The sequence below is a fragment of the Sarcophilus harrisii genome, chromosome 4 (assembly GCF_902635505.1).
Source record: "Sarcophilus harrisii chromosome 4, mSarHar1.11, whole genome shotgun sequence".
NCBI lineage: Eukaryota > Metazoa > Chordata > Mammalia > Dasyuromorphia > Dasyuridae > Sarcophilus > Sarcophilus harrisii.
This window is the reverse complement of record NC_045429.1, coordinates 207,207,997-207,230,359: the sequence shown is the minus strand read 5'-3', so window position 1 is coordinate 207,230,359 and position 22,363 is coordinate 207,207,997. Positions and strand designations below refer to the sequence as shown.

The 22,363-nt window shown below is 34.4% G+C and overlaps 1 protein-coding gene across 3 annotated transcripts in view; it reads left to right on the top strand.

Annotated features, from left to right (window-relative positions):
• The window catches only part of KLHL32 (kelch like family member 32), a 213,110-nt gene that overhangs the window by 119,777 nt on the left and 70,970 nt on the right, over positions 1-22,363 (top strand). For 2 of the 3 annotated variants that reach the window (XR_004233644.1, XM_031964500.1), the window contains exon 5: positions 4,814-5,029. Coding sequence is in view for 1 of the 3 variants with exons in the window: in XM_031964500.1 (XP_031820360.1) it covers positions 4,814-5,029 (216 nt within the window). In the remaining 2 variants the exon portion in view is untranslated. Of the gene's footprint in view, positions 1-4,813; positions 5,030-22,363 lie in introns of those variants that run through there. The other variant, XM_023503115.2, reaches the window with a different exon arrangement.

Sequence of the window (22,363 nt, the reverse complement as noted above, 5' to 3'; positions counted from 1 at the left end):
AGCAGGGACATTATATTGTTATATTTCAAGTACATCTATCAAACAGGGTATTTAAAAAAGTTTTTAAAAAAGACATTCAGTAGGGGCGGCTAGGTAAGCAATGGATAGAACACCAGTCCTGAAGTCAGGAGGAGCTGAGTTCAAATTTGACTTAACACCACTTCCTGGCTGTGTGACCCTGGGCAAGTCACTTAACCCCAATTGCCTGGGGGGGGGGGAAGACATTAAGTAGAATAAAATAAAGTAAAATAAAAATCAGTCATTTATAATATATCCATCTGTGTTCTTTGCATTAAATGGTTAGCATTAAGCAGGGATCTGCTTAATAATAACAGATCATAGTTTATAGCATCCAGCATAGAGAAATGAACATATGAACACAATTAATTTTTGATATAGAAAATGGAATCCCTAAGTGTAGTTTTATGTACATTTTTAAAAGTGTGGGAATAATTAGGAAAAAAACTAACTGTACCCTAGTTTCAGTTTCCCTTGCAGGTAAGATTATTTAAGCTTCTGTTGGTAATTATATTTCTAAGAATTACTGAACCAGACCATCAGATAAGTAGGCTACTCCTTGAGTATAAGCCTTGCACTTTTGACAGTACTAACACTCTCAAACCTCTAGGGTTCCATGGGGTAGATGAAGGATCCAGTCTTTTTTAATGGCACACTAGAGACCTGAAAGAGTTAAGGTAGTTCTGCAGCAACTTACATTCAAGGAGTAACTTACTAACTTAGAGGATCTAGTTCTTTATTCAGCCACGTATATATTTCCAATTATGGGAACTGCTGTTCTCATGTTTGCTTTTTTAAACCTACTGTTCATAGTCCAAAAAATCATATTTGGGAGGCTACTTAAGATATTTCTCTGAGGACCTGATCCCTGATGGTAAGAATTTCAACATGTCTTTGATAAAAGCTGTAAATGGGAGGCCACAATCTTTGGACAGATTGACATAAAATAAGACCACAGGAGAATTGTAGAATTGTTAAGTGGGGAAGAAACTTAGCAATCTGGCTCAACTTAGATTTTTACAGACAAGAGCAAGTTCCCATTTGAAAACATAGGCAAAGAGGGATTTTATAAGCAATATTCTGCCATCTGTCTTGGCTCCTGTAAAGAAATGTCATGTATCACTAAAAGAATAGGACCTAAGCTATGACATAAGAGACCTACCCTTAAATTTTTCTCAGTCATCTATTTCTATATTTCTTAGACCATGTCAAGCATTATTCAAATACTTTTAAAGACAGAAAGGGGTATAGAAATTTGGGGGAAATTGCTTAAATTGAGTTCTAGATTTCTAGAAAGTCAGAATGAGGAATAATGTGTTTTACACTTATACTTAAATCAATAATTTTATGCATGAATTTTCAGGTGTTTAGGAAATTTAAAACTGGCATTATAAAACTCATAAGTATTAGTTTTAAGAAATTTTGCAGAAGAAGGAAAATGTAAAAAGCTGTGCTGTGTTTTTGTCCTAAAGGCTGAAAAATGGACCTTCATACCCAAAGAGTACAGTGTATTTATCTATGGTTCTTCAGTCCATTATGAGCTTGGAAGACCACCACAGGTTGGACACAGGAAGTCCTTTGAGCATTTGGGTTAGAGATATCCTAGGTTGCCCATCTTATATTTCCTTTGTACTGTTTTGATTATGCTTTGCTCATAGAGCACAGTACCTTCTTTGATTTGGGCACACTATGCTGGGTGATCCAGTACCAGGATCTCTCATGTCTCAAAATATCTACTAACGTTTTTCAGAGAGACCTTGAGAGTATCATTGTACTACTTCTGATATCCATGTGGGCATTAGTCTTGTGAGAGGAGAGGTCTCCTTCAAATGGTCTTTTAGGTAAATGCATGTTTGGCATTTGGACTATGTGGCCAGCTCATCAGGATGGAGTCTATGTTAAAGTCTGGTTTTACTACAATTATGGGGGTTTATGAACTTCTAGAGCCTTAAAGGAAAGGTTTAAAGACAGCCCAGATGTCAATTATTTTTAAAAAGTTTTTTGATTTAAAATTTTTATTAATCTTTAATTTTATGGATATCTTTTTTTACATTTTACATTTTTACTGTATCTTTTTTTTCTGAGTACATTTACAAGCTACTTCTTGTAATAAAGAAATTTTTAAAAGAGAGAAAAAGCAGTTTAGCAAAATTAATTCATATATCAAATGAATCTGACAATATATGAAATGTTCCACACTCATAAGAAGGGGGGGACATTTTTTCATCTTTTCTTTGAAGGTGAGCTTAGTCATTAAATTTTCAGTGTTAGGATTTGTTCTTTTTTCTTTGCATTCACATTACTATTGTCATTTTGTATAATATTTACCTGGGTTTGCTTACTTTCCTTTGTATCAGTTCATGTAAATCTTACTATATTTCTCTGAATTCTGCATATTATGATATATTCTATTATATTTATATATGCCAATATGTTTAGCCATTCCCTAATAAATTGTATCTACTTTGTTTCTAGTTTTTTGTTGTTGTTGTTGTTGCCATAAAAAAGACTATTTTGATGATTCTGGGTCTGTTTTATTGTCTTTTATCTCCATTAAAATAGTATAATCTATAAGTTAAAGAATATAGAAATTTTTAGTCACTTTATTTTTTAGCCTAATTCAAAATTGTTTTCTGGAATGGCTGAATCAATTCATAGTTCCACAAAAAGAAAGTCTGTGCCTGACTTTCCCCAATCCCTTCAACATTGACTATTTTCATTTTATTTTCTTTGCCAATTTGCAGGGCATGATATGAAACTTTAGAGATGTGTTTGTTTTATTTTATTTATTTTAAATTTATGGAATAAAACAAGCATTTCTATAATGTAATACAATAAAAAGATGATTGCCCATGAAACTGCAAATCTATTATGACTTGCTGTTCCTTTTAAATATATAATAGTTATCACGCACATTTTTTTTTGCTTTTTTTTCTTCTTTCTACTTCCCATCCTGGAGATGGCTATCATTAGACACAGATATGTATGTCTGTGTGTCTGTATATGTATATGTAAAATCATGCTATACAGATTTCTATTTATGAGTTCTTTCTCTAGATGCAGATAGCTTCTTCCTTCATATGTCCTTTGTAGTTAATTTGGATATTTATAATGTTCAAAATTACTTAATTGCTCAAAATTGTTCTTAAAACAATATTGACGTTACTGTATACAACTTTCTCCTGATTCTACTCATTTTGCTCTTCATTATTTCATGCAAGTTTATCCAGGTTTTTCTAAATCAGCGAGCTCATCATTTCACATAGTATTTTATCATGATTATATACCACAACTTATTCAGGCATTCCTTAACTGATAGGCATCCCCATGATTCCCAGTTTTTTGTTTTGATATACATTTCTGTAATTGGTGATTTAGAACTATTTTCCATATAACTAAGAGGTTGTGCTTCTTTCTGAGAGTTATCTATTCCTATTTTTTGTATCTATTGGGGGATGGCTTTTTAACAAGCGCTTATTAAGGGCTATATTCTAGGCATTGGAGATATAAAAATATAAATGATAGAGCACCTGTTTTGAAGGAGCTTATGTTCTATTTGGAGAAAAAAACAAGTACATAAATGAATGAATATAAAATATATAAACATTTCAAATGGTTTGGGTGCTGAAGAGAATATACTAACAAATTGGGGAATTAGTAAAAGTCTATTTTAAGAGATGGCCCTTAAACTCAGCCTTGAAGGGATCTATGAATTCTAAGAGGTAGAAATGAGAAAGGATAAAGAATATCATGGGATAAATGAACATCAATGTCATCACTTAGGGAATACCCAGCAGACCAAGATGGGCCTAAGTATGAAGCAATATTCAGCAGAGATGCTGGAAAACAGCTCATTTTTAGCATCTCAGCATCCATGTTTGTGGTCCTAGGTACCTGAGTTTAGGGGAAGCAATGATACATGAAGGCATATGATAACATGTGTTAGCTTTGGATGAGGAAAATAAATCTTAAACTTGTCATCAGATACAATAAAGGGAGCCATAGAGCAAATCACCTATCCATGCAGAAAACAATTCCCTCCCTTCTTCCCAACATGTTTAAGAGAATTTAACTGGACAAGAAAAAAACCTGTTAGACTTATAAGGATGATTAGACAGTACAATAGGCTACTGGATAAAACTGGAAAAATTTTGTTTCTGGAAGCATTTAAAACACAGAATCATTTTTGTCTGCTTTGAATAGATTAGGAATAAACTTGGTAGAGATAGATAGCTGATAATTTGTATGAAACCTGCAAAAAGACCTGAAACTGTACTACTTTAAGAGTAATATGTTAATTTCACCAAAATCTTGATTCATTTAAAGTAGAGTTTTGAAAAAAAAAAGTTTCAAGTGTCAGTCTGTCTTCTGATGTATGTGTCATCTGATTCTGCATCCCTCTTGTTAGCTGTAAGAGAAAAATTGGATCCTTGGGGTATAAGATATAGTGAATGTAAAAAGATCACTATTTCTTTTTCCTAAGAAGCATTTTTAGAAAATTGCAAATAGCTTTTCAATTGGATCACTAAACTAGAAACTACTTTCCATCTCCTTAACCAAGTGTTTGAAGTTCTTATTTTTAAGGTATGCAAAATGGCAGAAATTGTCATCTAAGAACATAGACCCTTGCCTAAAGCATTCTAATTGAGAAAGTTTCCAAATGAAAAATGGTATGCAGTAGGATTTTTGCAGTGCATGTCACACAGTCCCTGTTGATTTGAACTGAATATCCTTTGACTTTTCTCTTGGGTTCTGCATTATTTCTGAAAAGCTTTTTTTTTCTTTATTCACTTAGGAATTAAATAGCTTTAATTACTTGGATCTGTACAGACTTGCTGACCTCTTTAATCTCACTTTGTTGGAGAAGGCAGTGATCGATTTTTTAGTGAAACACCTCTCTGAACTCTTGAAGAGTCACCCTGAAGAAGTTCTAACACTGCCTTACTGCCTGCTTCAAGAGGTCCTAAAGAGTGACCAGTTGACGTCCCTAAGTGAAGAGCAAATCTGGCAGGTAAGGAAGTTTCCTTTTCAGCAGAATGTGTGGTAGAAAATCTAGACATGCTCTTTTTGCTTGAATCCTGGTGCTGTGAGATAGTAAATGATTAAACACTAAGAGGTCAAGAAAGTGTGTGAACCCTTTTTTCTCAGGTGAATTTTCATACAGAATATTCTCTTGACTTTGCCAGATTATTGAAAAGGACTTGATCTTAAGGTATTGGGTTCTCAATTCACATTTAAAGTCACAGATAAAATTTCCTTGGGGCTTTCCTGTAACCAAATATATATGATTTCAAATGCTAGGAGGCAGTAACATTATTAAATATTTCATGGTGAAAATAGTTTAAATGTGAGAAAAATAGATTGATTTGGATTTTATGAAACAAACAGTAACATAGGCCTCAAGTACAAAATTCTGAAAGGGCCTTTTATGTATTGCAAAAATACAGCTTCCATTGGAGAACTATTTGGTCCTTATGTGAAAGATCCTTTGGGGAAGTTTCTCTATTCTTGTGGAATATAAAGCTTCTAACTTTATTCCATCCTTGATTGTTGCCTGAGAAATCATCTTCTTACCTGATCTCTTTCCATTTGTTTTCCCCTTTGCTCTCATCTTCCCTTGTCATCCCTCTCTCCTACAACTGACCATCATTTTGGCATTTTGTTTATTTATAAGTGCTATATTTTTAGTATTTCCCAAGAATTTGAAAACATTTAAAATAAACAGAAGGTAAGACAGTATGACTTCTCCCAAGCTCTGAGTAATTTCTGAATTAACTTTTAATCTCATATATACATAGCATTTTAAACTTAGAAATAGCTTTCTTTCCAATCTTCCTGGGAAGTGGATGATTTAGATTTCATTATCCCATGTTATAGTTGAGGAAAATTGGGTTCATAGTAAGGAATTAATCTAGGATCAAATAATTTTGTAACTGGGAGGGCACTTTAGGTGCACTTCAGGTATCAACTAGACCATCTCTCAAACATTTAATAGCTGAGGATAGTCTCAGAAGTTAAATGACTTGCCCATAATCACATGAGTAGTAAGTGACAGAATCAGCATTCATATCTAAGTTAGCAAGTAGGGGAAAAAGCCCTTTGTAACTACCACTCTGCTCTTACTCTTAGTCCCCTTTTTCTTGACAATACTTTGCATATACTTTGAATACTTATCTATGAATATGGGATATCATTCCATTCTATTTGTTCCTCAGTCCTTCACAGAGGATTATAAACCCCTTGAAGGCAAGGGCTGTTCTGATTTTTTAAAAATTACTCCTAGCATAGTGTTTTTAATCCAGTAGTTACTAAATGCTTGTTCAGTTGAATTGAATCAATCTCAAGTCTTGTGATGTCAGATCTAGTGCTTTTTGTAGTAATGTTGGTTGGCCCTTACCAAAATACAGATTTATGAAAATTTGCCTGCCTCTTTCTTCAAGTCTCTATGCCTTTTATTTGCTGTCTCATTTTGTGCCATTTTTCTGTCGATTAGCATTTTCACCAACGGGGATATAGAGAAAACACAAATCAGGCAAATTTTTGCTATTTTTTAAAAAAAAAATCTTGTTTAAAAGAAAAGCTCTATTAGAGAGGAAATTGAAACTCTTGCCCAGAATGAGATTTTTTTGAATATCTGTGGATTTCAATTATCCACATTATCCTACTTCATTATTAATATAATCAAGAATTGACTGGTCAGTTCTCAGATATGGCAGCCAAAGGAACTCATGTTTCCCTAGGGAAGAAAAATGGGGATAATTTCTACAATTGGCTGTTTCTAATTGAAATGGGATCAGGGGCCAACACCCTCAAATGGCTTCTCACTATCCTCTTTTATTGTACAGTGATCAGATCCTGTTGAAAGGCACTGCCAGAGATCATAATGATAATGTGCAGATTTTTGAGTGACAAAAGTGCTATACTGTCCACTTAAGTGTTACCATAATTGCCTCTCTAAAGGTTACTAATGCTGTAATGTAGAATTTTTAGAACTGGTTTCTGCTGCAGGCAGTATATATACATATATATGTGTATATATTTATATAGATAGATATATATATATTCGTACCTGGACCTCCAGAAAAGAATTAAAAGATTCACATAAATATTTACCAATTTAGGCATTCAGCAGGCAATAAGAAACTGCTTTTGCTTTATCTTAGTAAATAAGTAATTCTCTCATAGTCAACCCAATAGAGAAAGATCAAATCAGACCAGCTATATTGCCTCCAGTGTAGTTAAGTTCATCATTTTTGCTAAGGTTATACTACTAACGCAATATACCATGGAAGAATCTAATATTCAGCCCAGGGTGAAGATTGGGTATGCCAGAGGATTAGTGTCAGGGTGCTTTATAGAAGTGAAACTTGATGGACAGGCTGGAGACAGATCTCCAGAATCTCATTAAATTGCTGAATTGTTCATTACTGAGCACTCTCACTGTAATAAAGTGCTCATTGACTTTGACAAATCCCCATCCCATGTCTTAAAGAAGAACACTGAAGCAAGAGGTGTTGGGGAAGAGAAAGGAAATTGGCACAAAGTGGGCCAAGTAATAGAAAAGCTGATGAGGGATCCTACTAGTTGATTAATATGTGCTACCAGTAACCTATGTGACTTGCCACATACCCCCCAAGCACTCCCCTACTTCCCCAAACGTGTGAGTGTTCATACGTACATATGCACACAGATACAAACATGTGATTAACAGGTAATTGTTTTGAGACCAATGTAGATATGGAAAATTAAAGAAAGAAATAAAACTTGACCTTTCCTTTTGTAGTTATTTTTATTAATGGCCCGGGATTAAGACATGAGGATTCAGTACACTTAGGTACAACTCTAAATGATATACTTTTTTACATTTTCTTTTTTTCTTTTGCTGTTCTAACCATTGCCTCTTGAGCTTCTTTGATGAAATCCCTAAAGAATGTGCCTTATCAGCCCTGCCAGGTCCATTATCCATCTGCCCTTTCTAAACTTTAACCTAATCCTCTTCTCCCGGGGTACTTTTTTGTCCTAGTATTTTCTTAGACAAGTCCCTCATTATCACTAACTCATGAAACACTGATTCCATCAATTGACTTCACTGTGTTCACAATGTATAGATACACTTGAGGCAACTATACATGTATACATATACTCATACATGTGTGAATACACACATGCAGAGAACATACATTAATGAATGAAAGAATGCATGAAATCCTCTAACAACTTCAAAGAATGAAATTTTCAGGATACCCAGTCAGTCTATAAGCAGTGAGCATCTGTTTCTTTAATAAAAAAAAAAAAAAAAAAAAAAAAAAAAGACATACGAATGAAAAAAGCAATAGGAAAGAAAATACTGTGCAAGAAAACAAGTCTTGTGCTTTGTCACCCTTCACCTCGGAAAACATCAGCATCAGGGTTTTTTAGTTGCTGGGATTTTTTTTTTTTTTTGGTTTTGTTTTGGTTGGTCCTGGCCCATCCCAATTAGGCCTTGGATGGGCTTTCATATTATTTCTTAGTGAATAAAGATTTAAGATTGGCTGGGTAATAGAAAGGAGATGGAGTGGTTGAGAGAAGGATGATGAAATGAAAGTCTCCTTGATAATACCTGCAATTTTGTTTTGTTGAAAAGCAGGCTCCAATATTTGGTGTCCCTACACTTTTTATTTTAATCAAATTGTATTAGTTATAGTTGTACAGTTGTGTATTGTGCTCTATGTATTGACTGTGAAAGATAAATATAAAATATAAATATAAACTCACAGAGCTTAGAGTCTGAGTACAAAGAAATACAAATATTACAGTAAATGCTATGAATTTAAAGGAAGAGAAGGACATCATGAGCCATGATCATCAGGTAGAACAACTGGACTTTGCAATTGAACTGGATAGAATTCACATGAAGGAAAAGGAGCAAGGGGAACAGTTTGAGAAGGGGAATAATGCAGACGGAGGATGGGATTGAAATTAGCAATCAATCAATAAATGGTCATTTATTAAGTACCTACTATGTGCTAGGAGAAACTCTAGTTATTCAGAAGGTTATGATCTATCCGGAGAGAAAGGGGTATTATTTGAAATGATTGCAGATGTTGCCTGAAGGCCAAGAGCTGAGGTCTCTTATAGAAAGAAAAAGCTACTGAATGAGAGACTGAAATACCATCTGTTTGTTTGAGAAGTGTAGAATTAGGAGAAATGGGTTTGGTGAGGTTCATAATTAACTATAAGTACTGTCATCTTCCAAGAATAAAGCACTTCTATTTTTTAGTCAAATTTTAAGGGGAACAGTACAGCTGCTGATTTGTTTTAGTACAGGAAGTTTGCTTGCCGAGAGAACTAATACCAGTGAAACTCTGGATCTTGAGTGAAAAACAAGAAAACAAAACAAAAATTGATATTATTGTATGTATTTATTCAAGAACTATAACAACTTTATGAGTAGAAGGAATTTTGTTCTATAAACATAGTTAATGAGCTAATTGAAACAATGAAAGGGGCTTGATGTTCTACTTTTCAGATGAAGAAATAGCTGCAAAGATGTGAAGTACTTTAGCAATTATTTATTAAGCACCTGCTGCATGCAAGGTAATATGGTGGGTGCCATGAAATGAATGAATGGATGAAACCTTTTTCTAAGGCTACCATGGACTTAAGTAATAAATTAGGATACTAAAGTGTTGATTGAGTGCATGGCATTAGGTCCACTAAACTATATACTTGTCATAGAATGGCCAATAAAATAATAATTCACTTCAGTTTTTTCATGTTTTTGGTTTTTTGGGTTATCCATAAATGTTTTTAATGTGTTGACTTTCTTCACTAGAAAATGTGTAATTTCTTTCTCCTTCATTCCTCAGATTTTCTTTCCTTTTGTATTTAGGTACTGTAAATAACATTTTATGTAATAACAATAATAATTTGCAAAGGGGATACATCATTTTAAGGTTTTTAAAGTACTTGCCACGTAAGAACCTTGTGTGGTTTGGACTTACCCTTCTTCCTTCAGTTCTCCAACTTCAGGGTCCTGATACAATAGGGTCTTTTACCTTGCCATTCACTCAGCCTCTTAAATACTGTGCTGAGGTGAGGAGCCAAATCCAACACTTCTATATTATTTTGATTTACTGCACACGCCTATAGTGCAGGAGGTTCATTTTCCTGTGCTTTAATCAGGTCTCTAAATAGATTTATCACTCCTCGCCCACTAGCCAAGGAATCTTATCCTATTTATGTTCCATTCTAGAATATGAAGAGGGCACCTTGTCTCCTGGAGGGGGTTCTATCTCCATTTGGCTTAGATTATAAGTTCCTCCAGGCAGGTGCATTTTCTTTAATGTTTGTATTGTACAATGTTGTCTTACTGTATTTCATAAATAATGAATAAAAACAATAATGTGGACTTTTCTTATTTAAAAGGATTGAATGGGAAACATCAATCCCTTACTTTTTCTTGCTTGAGGTTTTCTACATTTATGCCCCTTCTTCCCTCTCTTCCTCATCCCTCTTCCCATGTAATATGCATATATTTCCCCTGCTAGGCAAATTCTTAAGCAAATGAAATATGCCTTTTGGAAAAATGTTCTTTACCAATTTTTGGTTAGGGATTTTCTTAATTATTAATAATACATTTGCTCCACATCTCTGGAGACATGAATTAAATGATTTGAGTAGCCGCTGAACTCATATTTAGCTGTCTCCTATTAGTCTCCCATAACCTTTTATCCACATTCCAAAATCTACCTGCATGGCTGAACTTGATTTTTTTGGAAGTTTTTCTTCCAAAAGGGTCTGAGGCCTGGAAAAGGCAGAATTACAAAGAAATATTGAAAATCCGTAGAGTTAGAGGGACATTGGTGGGTTGAAAATTATGCAAAAGTAATCATTTGACATCATCAACATGAAATAAGTTCTGTCCTATCAGGAAAGGTGGGTTAATACAATGTTCAACAGAACCTTATAGGTACTCAGGAAAGATTTTTTTGAATGAATGAATGAGTCATTCAGCGTTTCAGATAAACTTGGTCCCAATTTAGCATTTCACATATACTAAATGTGGTAACGGATACAGAAAACTTTCAAGACTTAAGAGTGATTTACTCATCCGGTTCCAGTTCCCAGTTGCAGTATGTATCAGCTAAGGCAATTGTTAACTGTGAAAGGAGACCTCCATCTGTCTCCAGTGTTTGTAGCATTTCACTCACACCAAATCTGTACTCCAAAATAGAAAAGATCTCTTGCTTCCTCCCTCAGGGAAGGAAATAGTCACTAATTCTCTCCCACCTCTGCTCCTGTCAACATGCTTAGTCCCCTTACACTTTTTCCTTGGCCATATAGAAAATTTGGCAGACCTGCATTTTCATGTGTTTCTTTCAAATTCTGCGTCATTTCCCTGTAGCCATTATTTCCCCTTTTCTTTTGAACATGGTAGGCAGTACTAGAGGCAGTGCTCCAAAGGGGGACTACCCTGTGCCAAACTGGATAATTACTTTGCTCATTTCATGCCCATTGAAGTGTCATCCTATTATACAGTGTGAATTGGAGAATGTCATCTTTTTGTTTGGTGTTTTCTGTTTTCACACTGCCCAATGTGGCCTTTACCTCTTCAGTAACATTAAAAAACAAAACAAAACAAAACTAAAACCCCAAATCATTCAGTTTTTCTATCCTCTGAAAATAGGTTGGCAAATTAGCCCTTACCCATAAATCTAGACATGACGAAGTTAGACTAATCCCTTAAGAAATCAGATTGTACATATACTTTAACATATTTACATATATTGGACTACCTGCCATCTAGGAGAGAGGATGGAGGGAAGGGGGGGGGATTTGGAACAAAAGATTTTGCAAGGGTCAATGTTGAAAAATTACTCATGAATATGCTTTGTAAATAAAAAGCTATAATAATAATAATAAAAGAAAAAAGAAATCAGGTTGTAGGAAATTAATAATTTAGGAGCTGTTGGTCCTTAAAACTGTTCAGATGTAATATCATGGAGGCTATGACAAGTAGGGAATGGGCCGAAATTAAAATGTTATAGAATAGGAGTTCTTTTGGTCTAATCTTTCTTTAAAAAATAAGTGAGAATTTTTTTATTTAGGGTCATAGATCTGAAGATGGAAGCGATCTGAGAGTCTATATAGTTTAACCACTTTATTTTACAGATGAGGAAACTGAGACCCAGAGACAAATGACTGGTCCAGGATCCTGCAGGTAGTACTCCTTAGAATGTAATTTGAACCCAACTTCTCTGCCTTCAGAATGGTTACTCTTTTCACTCTATGCTACTAGACATTTTCTCCTTTTACCATGCACTTTCTAGTCATCTTCATAACATTTTCTTTTTTATTTATGATTTAAATAGTGCTTTATATGAAATTAAAATCATACTGTTTGAGGGCAAGTACTATCCTGTAATGTTTGGGCTAGCTTTCTGGAGGACCTTGGGATCAGCCTGAGTTCTTGGTCTTAGTGGAGAAGTGATGAAGGCAGGATGGCCACCAAGATGCTAGTCAAAAATGGAATGTCTCTCTTCCAGTCTTTCTTAGCCTTTACATAACCTATTACAATTACATCATTGTAACATACTAAATATGTGTGAAGTAGAGAACCATTATATCACCATATTAAGTACTAAGTACTGGACAACCATCATCTCATCAATTCCACTGAGTTAATACCTTGTTATAAGTATTGTTGTTTCAAGTATAATTGTCCAGACTGCTGGCCCTCTACACTGTCCTTTACTTCTTTGTGATTTCTAGTACTTGACACAGCGCATAGTAAGGGCTTAATAAATATTTATTCTTATATCACTTTTTTTTATTTTTGGTTGGGACATTTGGGATTGAATGACATAGCTAAGGGTCACATAGCTAAGAAGTGTTAAGTGTTTGAAGCTAGATTTAAACTCAGGTCCTCCTGACTTCAGGGCTGGTGCTCTATCCACTGAGCCACCTCACTGCCCCAATAAATGTCTATTGATTGATTATGTCATCATTTCATTTTCTTCTACAAAAGACTTGCTTTTCTCCCCAGTTTTATACATCTCTTTTTATAAATTTGATGAGTCAGTCAATTAATAAACTTTGATCAATCAGTCAATTAATAAACACTTAGCACCCATTATAGGTCAAATTAGTCTCTGTCCCCAAAACAGAGTTGTGAGTACCTCATCCAGTGATGTCTCTCAGCAGGATATAGCTATTCCCTAATGCTTTTCCTCTGAGATTACATTTATATTATACTTACCTTATTTTCACAATATTTATGTATATATATAATAAGTATAGCATGGTTCTCCCCACCTTTAGAATTTAACTTCTTGAGGGAAGAGATGTTGTATTTGCTTTTTTCTGTATCTCCAGTACTTAAGGAAATGCTTGGGATACAGTAAGTACTTTATAAATGCTTGTTGACTGTCCTTTGACCAGTTTGATATTTGTGTGTGTGTGTGTGTGTGTGTGTGTGTGTGTGTGTGTGTGTGTAAGCCATTTCTGTTTGTATTTTGCAGTCACTCTACCTCATTTACATTTTCCTGATTTCTCTATGAGGATTCATTTCTTGAGTAGCTTGACTGGTAGTTTGCTGCTGATTTCCTATGGATGCAGCTTGTCACTAAGAACCTGCTGTTGCTTCTGGCATTCACTTCAGGGGGACTTTACCAAGGGTAATCCTCAACCCCATTGCTCTGTGTTGTCAAGCAACTGTGAGGGGACAATCATTATCAGAAATTACAGGAGCCCCAACTTGTATTTAAACTGTGGTTTCCATGAGTTAGGAAATAATTTTTATGAGAGTTTTGTTATTGGTGACTTTTTTTAAGAAAGTACACACAAGAACAACAAGGTGATTTATGAGATATGACATATTTATCTTCTATTTTCCCAATTTTCACTTTGATTCCTGTTGTTTCCTGAATGTGCTCTTTATAATGTTGGTGCTGCTGTGAGGAGTAAAGAGATACTGGAGAGTATTACTTATGTATTGGTATCCTGCAGTAATGTTGCTCCCACCTGGGTTATCATGGATTTAAAATGAAAACTACTCTGGAAGGTATATAGGATGTGGCTACCCTGAGTTTGGGCACAGCAGTCCTTCCATATTACAAAGCTGTTAATAGTTTAGTCTGAGTCCCCTTTAAATCCATTTAGTCTCTCGGAAAGCTGAGCCCCTTCACAGTGCACATGGATACACACACATAAACATATATCCCTGCACACATAAATGCATGCAATCTCTTATGAAGCAAAGATGATCTCAAGAATTCTTTGCCATAATTAGTGAATTAGCAACAACTGGTGAATTAATACTCAGACAATTAACTGTGTTTATTATGTGTAGTGCTGGTGTTCAATAGGGGAAAGGCAAGGAAAATTTTATGGAAGCAGTGGATCTTTTCTAATCCATGATTAAGGCAGGAGGGAAGAAAATAATTTGATAAAGAAAGAGTTGAAGGGAAAGGCAGGTGGATGGAAGCGGTCAGGGGGAGTGGAAGGCCAGAAGATGAGAGATGGTGAAATAAGCAGAGAGGGGAGGCCAAATGCTAAAGAACTTGAAAGTCCTTAATTAGGAATATTAAAAGAAAAGGGAACCACTGAAGGAGATATCTAAAAATAACTTTCAGATGGTCTTTGCCAAATGAGATTGCAGTAGAATCTGCATCTAATCTAAAAATAGATTCCTGGCGTAAAGACTGGGTATGCATTACATTGAATTCCCAATCCCTATATTTTTGCCCACTTGCATTTTTGATTTCCTTCACAGGCTAACTGTACAATATTTCGGAATCCGATTCTTTTTGTACAGCAAAATAATGGTTTGGACATGTATACTTATTTTTGTATTTAACTTATACTCTAATATATTTAACATGTATTGGTCATCTTGCCATCTAGGGGAGGGTATGGGGGGAAGGAGGGGAAAATTTGGAACAAAAGGTTTGACAGTTGTCTATGCTGTAAAATTACCCATGCATATAACTTGTAAATAAAAAGCTATTAAAAAAAAAAAGACTGGGTATGGAGATTTAGGCCTGGAATAAAGTTATAGGACAGTAAGATAATATGGTGGATAGAGTACTTGGCTTGGACTCAGGGAGACTCATCTGAATTCAAATCTGGCCTCAGACACCAAAGTGATTCGGAGCAAGTCATTTAATCCTGTTGCCTCAGTTTTTCTCATCTGTCAAATGAGCTGTAGAAGAAAAGGACAAAGCCCTTCAATTTCTTTGCCAAGAAAATTCCAAATAGGGTCATAAAGAATATGACACTCTCAAAACAATTTATAACAATAATTTATAAAAACAAAAATTTATAAAAAAAAATAACAGAAAAGTTATGGGGTTGGTTCAATTAGTAAATACAAGAGTACTATTAACCAGTGCTGAATGAAGATTAAATATTGGACTGGGAAAATATCATAGATGAATAGAAAATATGGATGTAATAGATATAGTTCTTAAAAGAGAGAAAGAAAGAGAGAAAATAGGAATTTGTAGGACATTATTTAGCTAAGTGTCATTCCAAAAGAAAACTTTATTGTGTTCCCAAATCCTGTATCGAACTTTTTGGAAATCTCATTTTTATTGGACATCAGATATCCCATAAGGTTCTAAATTGTGTGGACACATGATGGAATTCTGTGTTCATTGGAGGCATTTGTGCCATTTGACACTGCCATAGCATGGGGGATTCTTGACAAAAGATCCCTATATTTTACTATAATTCTATGATTTCTATAAGATTTTTGAGGGGAGATAGTCTTGGCTACACAAATTTGGAGGGACTGAGAAGGAATCTGTAAAACAATGTAGATATGGATCAACCTTGAAGCCAGAAATAGAAAGTGATATTGTAGTTTTGACAATGTGGGAAATAATCCTTTGTGTTTTCATAGTGTTTAGTATATCAGATAGTTGGTGGAAAGGCAAAACTGTATTTAATTTTTTTAACATTTAATTTTTGTTCTATTTTTATCAATTATATGTAAACAAAAATTTTCAAGATTCATTGTTTAAATTTGAGTGACAAATTCTCTCCTTCCCCATATTCCTTTCTCTGAGAAAGCAAGTAATTTCATATTGATTATATATGTGCAATCTTGTAAAACATTTTCACATTCATGTTGCAAAAGAAAATGCAGACTCCCCCCAAAGCCCAAGAATAATAAAGTAAAAAAAGAATATGATTCAGTCTGCATTCAGACTCTATCAGTTCTGTCTCTGGAAATAGAGAGCATTTTTCATTATAAGTTCTTCAGTATTGTTTTGGATCATTATATTGCTGAGAATAGCTTCAAAATGGGTTCATGACCTAGGCATAAAGAATGAAATTATTAATAAATTAGAGGAACATAGGATAGTTTACCTCTCAGACCTGTGGAAGGGGAAGGTCTTTATGACCAAAGCAGAACTAGAGATCATTACTGATCACAAAATAGAAAATTTCGATTATACCAAACTGAAAAGTTTTGTACAAACAAAACTAATGCAGACAAGATTAGAAGGAAGCAATAAACTGGGAAAATATTTTTACAGTCAAAGGTTCTGATAAAGGCCTCATTTCCAAAATATATAGAGAATTAACTCTAATTTATAAAAATCAAGCCATTCTCCAATTGAAAATGGTCAAAGGATATGAACAGACAATTCTCAGATGAAGAAATTGAAACTATTTCTAGTCATATGAAAAGATGCTCCAAGTCATTATTAATCAGAGAAATGCAAATTAAGACAACTCTAAGATACCACTACACACCTGTCAGATTGGCTAAGATGACAGGAAAAATAATGATGATTGTTGGAGGGATGTGGGAAAACTGGGACATTGATTCATTGTTGGTGGAGTTGTGAACGAATCCAACCATTTTGGAGAGTAGTTTGGATCTATGCTCAAAAAGTTATCAAACTGTGCATACCCTTTGATCCAGCAGTGTTACTACTGGGATTATATCCCAAAGAGATTATAAAGAAGGGAAAGGGACCTGTATGTGCACGAATGTTTGTGGCAGCCCTTTTGTAGTGGCTAGAAACTGGAAACTGAATGGATGTCCATCAGTTGGAGAATGGCTGAATAAATTGTGGTATATGAAAATTATGGAATATTACTGTTCTGTAAGAAATGACCAACAGGATGATTTCAGAAAGGCCTGGAGAGACTTACACGAACTGATGCTGAGTGAAATGAGCAGGACCAGGAGATCATTATATACTTCTACAACAATACTAGATGATGACCAGTTCTGATGGATCAGGCCATCCTCAGCAACGAGATCAACCAAATCATTTCTAATGGAGCAGTAATGAACTGAACTAGCTATACCCAGAAAAGAACTCTGGGAGATGACTAAAAACCATTACATTGAATTCCCAATCCCTATAGTTATGCACACCTGCATTTTTGATTTCCTTCACAAGCTAATTGTACAATAATTGAGAGTCTGATTCTTTTTGTACAGCAAAATAATGTTTTGGTCATGTATACTTATTGTGTATCTAAGTTATATTTTAATATATTTTAACATCTACTGGTCATCCTGACATTTAGGGAGGGTGGGGGGTAAGAGGTGAAAAATTGGAACAAGAGGTTTGGCAATTGTTAATGCTGTAAAGTTACCTATGTATATATCCTGTAAATAAAAGGCTATTAAATAAAAAAAATTAAAAAAAAAAAAGAGAATAGCTGTCATTCACAGCTGATCATCATATAGTGTTGCTTTTATGTACAGTGTTCTCCTGATTCTGCTCATTTTACATTGCATCAGTTTATGTAAGTTTTCCTGGGTTTTTCTGAAAGCATCATGCTTGTCATTTCTTAAAGCACAGTAATATTTCATCACAATCTTAATACCACAACTTATTCAGGTATCCCCTAATTAATAGCCATCACCTCAATTTGCATTTCTTTGCCACCACAAAAAGAACTTGCTATAAATATTTTTGTACATATAGGTCCCTTTTTTTAGTAATCTCTTTGGGATATAGACTTGATAGTGGTATTGCTAAGTCAAAGGACTAAATTGTATTTACTTCTAAAATTGTCCATAGTAGTTCCATTTTAAAATTGATGAATATATCTCATTCTGTGTTGATGTTTACATCAAATTCAGACACTCTGATAGAATCTGCAGATGTCTAGATTAAAAGGATAAACAGTTATTCTAGGATACCCTTGTCCATGATTTCATGGTACTGCTTAAAAGATAATGATATATAGATGATGCTGAACTAATAATCTTCAGATTGTGTGAAAGAAGGGTAGGATGTGCATTGTTGATAGGATAATCAGTGCTAGTATTCAGTGCAAGTGTCTTTGTGTGCAAGAAAGTAATGTTTGACAATTTCTGTGATGGAACTTGTGGTTCCAGAGATTGTCCTGAGACTTAGTTCAAGTGTTAGTCATGTAGTAAGAGATTGCACTTTGTTCTTTGACCTGGTACCAGTCTTGGGAAGCCATGATAAGCATATAGCAAAATTCTATATTGTACAGTGTATTGGGAAAATATTTGAGTTCTTTGACAGCTCCATATAAAAATAATAGGTACGGGTGGAGAGCAAAAACAGAATGAGATAACAACGTTCTTAGGCAAAATCATTAGTAATGGCTAACTTATTTTGTAGATGAGGATCAGAGAGGTTCAGATATTAGTGACTTTCTGAAGTTCACTTTAGCTAGTAAGTATCTGGGGTAAAATTTGAACTCCAGAAGCTAGATGTATACAGCAGTGGGCTTAGAGTCAGGAAAACCTGAGTTACATATCTTCTATAGTCTTTCAGGTTAAGGGATAAAATTAAATGATCTCTGAGGTTGTATGATTCTGAGGAAGTCATTTAACTGCTGTCTGCCTTAGTTTCCTAACTATAAAATAGGGACAATAATAGTCCAGGGCCTCTCAAAGGTAATTGTGGGGATGAGATAATGAGACAAATGAGATAATATTTGTAAAGCTCTTAGTGAGGGACCTGACACATTTAAGTAGTCCTTAATAATTGTTTATTCTTTCTCCTGACACCAAGTCTAGCATTTTGTTCCACTACTTTCCCTAGCTTTCCTATGAACAAACATATAATAATAATAATTATTATAAAAATATCTCACATTATACAGAACTTAATATATGCCAGGCACTGTGCTGAGCACTTTACAATTATTATCTCTTGTTTCTCACAATAAACTGTGGAGGTTGGTGCTATTATTTATCATACTCATTTTACAGATAAAGAAACTGAGGCAATCATAAATAAAATGACTGCTCAGGATCACACAGTTAATAAATGTCTGAGGCCAGGTTTGAACTCAGTATATGAACAGTATATGATGAGTCAGTTATAGAATCAGATAGCAGGAAGGAGCCTCAGAGGTCATTTAATCTTAGCCCCTCAATTTAAAGGTCAAAAAATCTTCTACAGAAGATATGTAATAAACCTGAAGTCATACAATTAATAAATAGAAGACCTTGGATTTCAAATGAAGTTATCTAACTCCAAACCCATGTTTTTTTTGTTCATGATACCATCTTATTTCATGTTATCATGTTCCATATTCCAGAGGAGAAACTATTCTGAGCAGTGCATTTGTACACTTTGCTTCTTTATAAGTTATTCATATTTCTGGTTTCATTTTGCTGCTGCTTTCTAATCGCAGTCTATAAAGTATTAAGCAAACATAAGACTTGATTTCATTTTTTAGTTTTGATACTACAGCAGGAATAAGAATTTGAAATGGTAGAAAAATAGAAAAGAGTATCAGGGAAATTCTGAATCTCAATACCATATTATATCTCCGTCTTCTACTGGGAATGGTATGTATGTAATTGGAACCAGAGGTGACATTTTCTCTTCTCTTGAAAACATTTGCATCATTTTGAATAAGGTAACTTTAGCTAACAGGATGGGAAGTGTCAGATTTTTAAAAAAATAAAAATAAAAATATGGAAGAGGAGAATGGAGGAGATCAGAATTAAATAACATTCAATGAAGTTCACATTTATCACTTTGCTGAAGACATGAAAAATTAGAGAAGCTTGGTCCCAGTAGAAGGGAAGAAAAATTTCAAGTTAAGGGCTTTTAGAATACTCTCCTGCCTCTTAAATACATATAGGACTTTAAAAGAATGCATTTTCAATCTTGGAAAAGAGAGAGTCTTAAATACTGGTAGAATTTCCTAGTCAGAGGAAGCCTTAGAAGTTATTCTCATCAAATAAAGCAATTATTTCTATAATATCCCTGGAAGGTGGCCATTTCAACTCCGCTTGGACCAGTGATAGAGAACTCACCACCTCATAAAGAAGCCTATTTATTTTTTGGAACATTTATAACTAGGTATTAGAAAGTCCTTCCTTACAACGAACCAAATTCTGCCTCATTGTACTTCTCCATTGCCTAGCTCTAGTTTGCTTACTAGAATTAAGTAGAATCAGTCTTAACTCTTTCAGATGATAGCCTGATAGCCTTTGAAAATACTTTGTTTCCCTTAAATCCTTTCTGCTTCCAAATAAACTCCTCTTCCTTCACTTTTTCCTGGTACAGCACAGTTATATAACAGTCTCCCTACTGCCTCCCAGTATGTGGGCTACTACCCCTTGGTTACCTTGTGGGACCTTAATATTGGTCACAGTACCTCAGATGGGAGCTGACTGAATTTAAAATGGACTGGAAACATCAGGGTTTTAAGGGCATTATACTTTCCTTTATGTAACTAATGACTGCATTTTCTGGTAGTCATTTCACATCATTGACTTATACTGAGTTTTTAGTCAATTAAACTCCCTAAATTTTTTCACATAAAAGGCAACCAGCTGGAGGTTTCTTAAATTTGGAGATAAAGGCCCAGATACTAGTTTGATTTCATGTTAGTAAGTAATGTGTATAGTTGTACATTAGTTCTAAATCCCCACTGTAATCTCTTCTGTGGAATGACTATAATGACTTCTCATTCTCTTCCTGGCTTTCCTATGTTTCCATCCATTCATTTCTATGTCTCTCTCACTAACACTTTTATACTGCCTCCCCCTGCCAGCAGCAGTTGATTCTGGAAGGAATTTTTCCTTTCTGATTCTTGAAAAGAAAATACTATTAGTAAGGAAGATATTTTCAGGGAAAAAATTTCTTTGATGAACTCCCAAGCCAAGTATTAGTGACTTAGGAATTGTTTTTTGACTGGGATTTTCCATGTCCAGTCCTCATCAAAACTGAGCATGAATCAGTAAGAACGACTATGTAGTACTATCTATAGACCCTTTGGAAACAAGCAGAAGTCTTCTAGACTTGATACTAAAAGTCCATAATCTTCTTATACTCCTTCTTATTGTTAAGAACAGCCCAGAAAATACTCCCATCTGGTCACACAAGAAGTCAGCTAATTGATGCAGTGAGTGATGGATAGTGCCCTAAAGTTTAAATGTTTTAGGAGGATCTATCTTATTAACACTTTAAAACATGGGAGAATAATATCATTAATTTTGATTAATTCATTTGCTCTTAATATAGCTTTTAATTTGTAATTCTATGTGAATTGCAATGTAATTTGGCATTAATTATACTAAATTGACTATAAGTCAGCCAATCACAATGGGAAATTACTCACAGCTGAAAGTAAAACTAAAACCCTCCTTCAGAAGGGAAGAAGCTTATTTAAGACCAGGCAAAAGTACCTTAAATATGTCTCTCTCTCTCTGGAGAAGGCAGGGTATTGAGTCTTCCAAGAAAGTTATGATCTGTTACCAAGTTTCATTACTCTATACTCAGCTGGGACTTTGAAGTAAAGTTTATATAAATTCAAAAAAATGATAAATAATAAAGTAAATAAAGGTGTTGATTTGCCTAATTCCTTAGGGGATTCTAAAATATAAAACTCAGAATCATGGGATAAATGTTAGAACTTGGAATATTAATAATAATAGATATGAGAATTCACACTAAAAAAGTGCAAAACATTTCGTGCACATTATTGAATTTATTCCTCACAACAATTCATGTGTTATAGTAAATATTATTTTATAGATTCAGGGAATCAAGGCTTGAGAGCTTCAGTAATTTGTACATAGTTTATGTCTAAGATAGTATTTGAATTTAGAACTTCTTGACTCCAAGTTCAATGCTCTATCCCACACTAACATATTTAGAAACCATCTAGTCCCACAATCTCAGAAATTCAGTGACTTGTACATAGCTTTTAAGTCAAAGATCAAATTTGAATTTAGGACTTCTTGACTCCATGTTCAGTGCTCTATCCAACATTGCCATACTTAGAAACCCATCTAGTCCCACAATCTCATTTGAAAAATGAGGAAACTAAAGTTGCAAAGTGCTTTGCCAAACATCTAATATAGAGTTTTTACTCAAAAACTGGTTTTCTT